At 33.3% G+C, this 8,025-nt stretch overlaps 1 protein-coding gene across 1 annotated transcript in view; it reads left to right on the top strand.

Annotated features, from left to right (window-relative positions):
* Positions 1-6,288, top strand: part of SEC62 (SEC62 homolog (S. cerevisiae)) — a 24,364-nt gene extending 18,076 nt beyond the window's left edge. Inside the window, exons 6-7 of the mRNA XM_012640165.1 lie at positions 2,501-2,562; positions 4,685-6,288. Coding sequence (XP_012495619.1) covers positions 2,501-2,562; positions 4,685-5,137 — 515 coding nt within the window. The 3' untranslated portion in view covers positions 5,138-6,288. The remainder of the gene's footprint in view (positions 1-2,500; positions 2,563-4,684) is intronic.
* Positions 6,289-8,025: the final 1,737 nt, after the last annotated feature.

The raw sequence follows: 8,025 nt of genomic DNA on the forward strand, positions 1-8,025 counted from the left end.
TGCCATCACCTGGCTGACCTATCATTTTTTGTGGTGAGATATTTGAAATTGACTCTTAGTTATTTTGAAATATACCATACATTATTATCTTAATCTGCAAATAAATCTACTTTAAAAATTAGCTATGGCAAGGGGCTATGGCAAGGGCTATGATATTTTTGCAGTGGTTGATCATTTATTAGACATAATACTTTGAATAAAACATTTCTATATTTTGGCTTAAGGCAAATGAAATGTGTATTAAATATTTAAATTCTATGCATATATTTAATAAGTGGTTCTAAACAATTGATTTGCCATTTGGAGAAAATCAATAATTTTTACCCAAGTATCAAATTCTAGCTGCCTTGAAGAGTTAAATGTTCTAGAAATCAAGCAGAAAAACGTAAGTGAATGGGTTTTTTATATTTCTGGATGATTGGGGTCTTTCATAGCTAAAAACGAATATAAAAATAACAAAAAAGGCTGGTAGGTTTGGATCACATAAGAATAAAACAAACTTTTTCATGTCAAACAGACAAAATTAAAAACAAGCAACAAACTGGCAGGAGAGGCAAAAGCTTAAAATTCCCATTTATTTATACCACTTGATAAGAGGGTCCAAATATTAAGTTGGCAAAGGACGTAAACACCCTTTCATCCTTTGAACAAAGGAATAAAAAAACAAATGATTAGTAACTATATAAAAATGTTCGTTACTAGTAATCAGAAAATAAAATTAACATGAGATATTTTTACCCTACTTTATTGGGAACATTTTTTTGAAATGGTAATACTCAAATGCCAGGCAGGGTTCGATCGGAAGGAAATGTACCCAAATGTGAATAGTGGTGTTAGTTACAATTTTAATTTTTTTTATCTATACTTTTCTGTATTTTTCCACAATAATGGAAAATTAGGGGATAATTATTACTTGTTTAGTCAGGAAAAAAAACCAACAATATTATTTTACTTAAAATCCTAGTCTTTGGCCATGCCTGGTGGCTCATACCTGTAATCCTAGCACTTTGGGAGGCTGAGGCAGGCAGATTGCTTGAGGTCAGGAGTTCCAGACCAGCCTGAACAAGAGCAAGACCCCATCTCTACAAAGAGTAGAAAAATTAGCTGGGCATGGTGGCATGTATCTGTAATCCCAGCTACTCGGGAGTCTGAGACAGGAGGATTGTTTGAGCCCAGGAGTTTGAGGTTGCAGTGAGCTATAATGATGCTACTGCCCTCTAACCAGGGCGACAGAGCAAGACTCTGTCTCCAAAAAAAAAAAAAAAATCCTAGTCTTTGAAGATTTTTCCCGTTTAAACTGGGCAGCTCTAATTTTCACCTTGGGAAAGATACATGAATTTTTCTCAGCTTATCTAAAGCTGTCTAGTGATTTTTTAAAAAATTATATTGAATTCCTTGATTCTTCTAGAGTTTATGTTGGTATATGGTATAAAGTTCTGATTATTTTCTCCAAATGACAAATCAATCTTTCCACCAACACATAGGAAGTATCTTTATAAAAAAAAAAAAAAACAACACACCCACATTGTTGACCTAATATCTGTTATTAGAGAACATAATTTGACCAAGATTAGCTGGACTGGGTGCATGTTATTCTGAGGTTCTGTGATATATAATAGATATTTATATTGATAAAGCATCACTCCTATAGCCCTAAGCAATTTCCCTTTGCGCATCCTTCCCGCTGGTCATCAAGGTGTCCTAGGTTGGTGCCACTATATATAGACCCAGGAGCTCGTCGATATCTTCCTTCAATCAGTCATGGTTATGGACCTTTTTTTTCTCTGTGGTCTCTGAATGAAGCCTTCTCCACCCACCTTTCATTTTTTTCCTTACTCTAGCTTAGTCACCTTGAGAAAATCCCCTGCTGCTTCTGCGTGTAACACAAATGCATGCACATTTGTAGGCCAAGAAATGACATCTAAGCCTGTTAAGCAGGTAACTAGTGTTAGTGTAAGACTAACACCTACATCAAGAAGGAGAAAAACCATAAACTTTGATCTGACATTAGACATAATAAAATTGATGCCTTTTGCCTCTCAAATCCCTGAAATTTAGAAGCTCCTTGAAAATTTTTAGCAAAGGTTTAGCTCCACTGAATAGAATTATTTACACTTGCTTATCTTTAAATTAAACCAGTATTCACAATAATTTATTGTTATATAATTTTGCTCTTTAAAATACTGTTTCTTCAGTAATGTTTTTTCATTTTAAATATTCTATGAATTTAAATATGCATTATGGATCAAATAGTCTTCCAAATTAAACCAGGAAGCAAACCCAACATTTTATGTTGATTCTGTTAGAAAATGCAATTTCAAATACACTTTCAAGTAGTTTTGATCTACACTCCACTTATAAATTAGATATTTCTTTCATATTACCCTATGAAGTACTAAATATTGGTCACAATTATATTTGGTGTTACTTTGAATATGCATTGTTAATATTGCCATTTAAAATAAGAATTTTGGCAATTTCTAAAATGTGTCACTTTCAGTGTGGAAACAGTATAACAGTGCATGTCACAGTTATCCCATGAGTCTTCCCCTTTTGCCCTTGGTAATCTAATGCCACATAGAGAAAACCTATAAAAGCATGTTAGAATTCTGCCAGGCCCAGTTTATATGTGGTAAGAAATTAGGTTTTATTTGTGCCATTTCTATGTTGCTTTTTCTTGGATTTGATACAAGATTTCATATTAACCATCTGTCTTAACAATACCACAAAACCTATCATAGCATAATAATTATATTTGGAGAAAAAATGTGCAGTGCCCTTAAATGTTGTTTGTTATGTTTTATCAGTGGAATTTATTCTTAAAATCATAATTTTCAACATGTTTACCTTTTCTGTTTATACCACAAAAGATTCTAGTGTATACAGGAGTTTTTCAGAATATTTATATTCTTGTAAAGTAAAAATTACTGCTTTATAAAAGTCAAGGCAGCTGTAATCATTTTGTTCTATTTCTCTAAAGCAAAATAATGGAAAAGGCATAGATGAGCTTTTTTCAGGCTTGATATGAAGACAGTGATATAATTGTCTGTAAAGAAAACAAAAGCAAAGACACCAAAAATCCTGCCATAATTGGTTAGTCTATAACATTCATATAATCATTATGACCTTTTAGAAAAAGGAAAAATCTGGCTGGGTTTGGTGGCTCATGCTTGTAATCCTAGCACTTTGGGAGGCCGAAGTGGGAAGATCGTTTGAAGTCAGGAGTTCAGGACCAGCCTGAGCAAGAGCAAGACCTCATCTCTACAAAAAAATAGGAAAAATTAGCTGGGCATCATGGTGCAAGCCTGTAATCCCAGCTTCTCTGGAGGCCAAGGCAGGAAGATAACTTGAGGAGCTTGAGGTTACAGTGAGCTATGGTAACGCCACTGCACTCTAGCCAGGCCACAGAACAAGGCTCTGTCTCAAAAAAAAAAAAGAAGGAAAAAAGAATATCACTCAGCTCTACATAATTGGTAAATTTAGAGAAAACTATATGAAATATTGGGGTTTGTGATAACTTATTACTACAAATTTTAAACTTCAAATTCCATTATTCCACAGTTTTATCATAATATAATTTTCTTAAAGAATAATTTCATAAACCTTATATGTTTAAGTGTTCTTGCTTTCATTAGCATTGTATTGTTTCCTGATATTGAGAGGCTTCATCCTTAAATAAGCAAAAATTATATGATGTACCTAATTGATAAAATAAAAATAATTAGAAGATAGAAACTTACTAATAGTAGAATTCTTTTTCCAGGGCCAATTTATCCTTTAGGCAGGGTAGGCACATGCCATGGACCTGCAAAATGTGTAGGTTTTCATTTTCACTTCTTTAAAATCAGAAGTAGTAAAATGTATGTATATATAAATAAAAATAGTAAACCTATGTAGTATTCTGTTTGTGTTTATACCAATACAGTCATAAATATATATATTATATATAATTTTTAGTATTTTTTTTATGGAGGAAGTACCCTACAAAGGCAGAAGTACCTAGAGCCTAGTAAAGTCATGTTGCAGTCCTACCTTTTATTTTTATTTTTATTTTTTTCCTTTTTTTTGTGGAGATAGAGTCTTCTCTGCTGCCCAGGCTGGAGTGCATTGTTGCTGTGCACTGTAGCCTTGAAGTTCTGGGCTCAAGTGATTCTCCTGTCTCAGCCTCCCAAGTAACTGGGAGTATAGGCACAAGTCACAGCACTGGCTAATTTTTTTCATTTTTTTAGAGACAGGGTCTTGCTATGTTGCCCAGGCTGGTCTTGAAGTCCTGGCCTCAAGTGATCCTCCTGCTGCAGCCTCCCAAGTCACTGGGATTACAGACATGAGCCACCACACCTGGCTCTTTTTTCTTTTCTTACACTATGACCTCATGAATACTTAAACTTCCAACTGACAGCTATGTTTATTGAAATATATCATCATAAAGTACGCAAATCATAAATGTATATCTGTGAAACAGCACCCAGATGAAAAAAATAGAAGTAATTTTTTGAGAGTGGCATTATAGCACTACAACTTCAAGTTTCTCTACCTCTTACAATACTGTGACAGCTGCTAAACTAGTCAGGATTTAAATATTCATATTTAAGGTGTATGGAATTTGCAAATAATAAAACTGTTTTCCTAGCTTTTTATTAAATATTCCCATCTTTCTGAGTCAAGGCTTGAATTATTCAATTAGAGAAATTTTTCTTCCACAGCTCGTTGCATTCTATTTCTCATCATTTGGCTCATAACTGGAGGAAGGCATCACTTTTGGTTCTTGCCAAATCTGACTGCTGATGTGGGCTTCATTGACTCCTTCAGGCCTCTGTACACACATGAATACAAAGGACCAAAAGCAGACTTAAAGAAAGATGAGAAATCTGAAACCAAAAAGCAGCAGAAGTCCGACAGTGAAGAAAAGTCAGACAGTGAGAAAAAGGAAGATGAGGAGGGAAAAGTAGGACCAGGAAATCACGGAACAGAAGGCTCAGGTGGAGAACGGCATTCAGACACAGACAGTGACAGGAGGGAAGATGACCGATCCCAACACAGTAGTGGAAATGGGAATGATTTTGAAATGATAACAAAAGAGGAACTGGAACAGCAAACAGATGGGGATTGTGAAGAGGAGGAGGAGGAGGAAGACTGATGGAGAAACACCTAAATCTTCACATGAAAAATCATAATCTGACTAATTTGGGACTGAATAAGTACAAGAGGTTGGATTTTCTATGTTGGCTGATCGTCATAATGTACACATGGCATCTGTAGCATTCTTTCAATCTATTTACTGAAATGTATTTGACATTCAAGAAGTTATATTCAGTCTTTCATTTTATAGAATATTGGTACTATTATTGGTACAGTTTAAAGCCATTAATGAATTTTATTCATTCGATAATTAATTTTACAGTAAGTAGGTCTCATTCATTTTGATAGTTATCAAAGAGGCACTTTCCACAATGACATTTAGATTAATGACATTTTTGATAGTTGTATGGCTTTTTACTGTTAAACTAATCAAAATAACTTTAAAAGAAATAAAGAAACTCCAATATTTCAGATTATGCATAGTTATGTAGCCATTTCATAGTTTCTTTAAGATGCTTAAAACTCATTGTTCTTGGTAAGCTTTTTTTTTTTCATTATAAAATTATACCAGGAAATTTCTTTTAAGATTCTAAGTTAGCAGGGTTCAAAAGCATTTTGTGGAAAAAAAACCAATAGTAACAATGCAGCAACACTTAGTTTAGCTACAAATTCTCCTTTTCCGATGTAGGAAATCCAAACTGATTTGTACGTCTGATTCAGAGAAAGATGGTCATCTCCAACAGAGAAAGTGAACAGCATTGGTTGGAAAGTCATGGCTCTTATTCCCCATTTGCTTGTCATAACGTAAAGTGTATTCTGTACATAATTTACGAATAAAACATTTTATTTTAATTGTTACTTATTAGACATTTCTCAACACTTAAATTTGTAAAATTAAGACCACATAAGGGTATGTTTTTAGAGAAATGGAAGTTTCAATAACCCAGAGAACATCTGTGATCTTTCTACAGCAGCTTCAGTTTTGTGCCAACATTCCATGTATTTGAATATGAGTAAAAACTGATCTTTATTAAATAAGGGCAGACTTAAAGTAGCTGTTTGTACGCCTTAATGTTCATTTTGATTTATTTTAAATCTTTACATTCAGAAATGGGGTACTGTATTATCAGACCAGGAGGCACTGCTGTGAAAGATAATTTACTGTTCTAAAATATCAATTTAAAATAAAGAATATAAAAGAAAACATAAGAGAACTATTGGACTCTAATTGCTTTGAACTAGTTTTGCAGTTTGATTTTGTGTCTTGCATACCTTAGTTACAAATCTTTTGGAAAAATCTTGTTTACTTATGAGCATAATCATTTCTTGGAGTTATACTTTTACAAACTGATAATGAATATTAAATGATTTTCCTTCAGTCACCATGAGAGCATTTTGCTTGGTAGTTGAAATAGGTAGTGTATGTCAGTCTTTTATTTTTCTTTAGGCTGTTTCCCATCTAAGTGTTTGACTAAAGATACTAAATTTTTCTAATTGTGAAAAAATACGTTTTCTGTATATTGACCCACTTTATTAAACATGGCTTGATTGCTTCCTTATAGTATTCCCTGTTAAGTGGACAGAAATGTGGTTATTTGATGTTAATGCAACTCTGTCAAGCCTGCAATCATTTTAAGAGTTTTTTCTTAGCAAATACTCATTGATGAAGTGCCTGGGTGTTTTCCACTCACATTTGCAGAGCTCTACTACTTTATTTCCACAGTAAGGATATGTTAAATTATAGCTTCTGAGCTTCTTAATCACTGGTATCATTAATATCTATTTTTGGGTATGAAAATGGTATTTTTTGGAAATAAAAATGATTTAGTTAACCTTGACTACTATGATAATACCCAGGCACTCAGTATTTATCCTCATGTTTTTTATGATATATGTACTGTGTCTAGTCTTAAAGACATTTGGAGCATGGCAAACAGGAAAGTCAACTTATCAATGTGTGTGGATTCTTACAGAGTGTTAGTACAAACTTTTATAAATATTTGGTGATCCCTGGGGGGAAATAATCATTCTTACTATGGTTAGAAAGTATGTTAGAAATTTCAGCTCAGTGTCTATTTTACTATTCAAGGTTATGTACTTTAAACAAATATATTAATAAAAATTAAAAAGCTGCCTCTGTTACAGTCCTCAGAAGAATAGATGGCTGTTTTTGTTGGCTAACATTAGATATTCTTGTACCAGAGCATGGAGAACTGTTTACAGTAGTTAATAGAATGGTGATTTTTAAGAAAAGAAAAGAAAAGAACTTCATATTTGCTATGCTATGAAAGTAGAAGTATGCAGCTTTTGGATAATGTAGGGTTTATTGTGGAGTGAGGGATCAATTGTCCCAACTAAGCAGGATTGGATTAACAAGAGATTTAAGTCCAGGTAGTAACAATAATGCATACGTGATTGTTCTTAAAGTCAGTTTATTAAATGGGTGTTTTTCCTTTTCTCTCCTGCTGAATTCTTTATTTTTCAGACCATAAGGCCTTTTAGGCAACTTTAATTGAAGTAATATAGATTTGGTTGAACATTATTGAGAAAGTAATAAATTTTAATATATCATTGAAATTATACACTGGTGATGGGTTTTGGTGTTTCCCCTCTCTTTCTGGTTTTACATCATGAGTATCAATTAGCTGCTGACAAGAAAAATCATCTATGTCTTTTGTAAATTGAATTTTCTTTTTTAAATATTAGGAACTGGAAAACAGCAAGTACAGTTGATTCTTGTTATTTGAGGTAGTTACTTTCTATAAAGTCACTGTGAACATTGAATTGGCAAATACTGAACCATTACTCCTAGGGGAAATACAGGGCTGGTTTTCTGCATCAACTAATCAATACGTAAACTTATTTTAGGTGCCTTTTTATTTTAAGGCACCTTACTTAATATAGTTGACTCATTAACATTGAACTCATGACCAGCTGTGTTATAAC

Source organism: Propithecus coquereli, unplaced genomic scaffold (assembly GCF_000956105.1).
Source record: "Propithecus coquereli isolate 6110/MARCELLA unplaced genomic scaffold, Pcoq_1.0 Scaffold15, whole genome shotgun sequence".
NCBI lineage: Eukaryota > Metazoa > Chordata > Mammalia > Primates > Indriidae > Propithecus > Propithecus coquereli.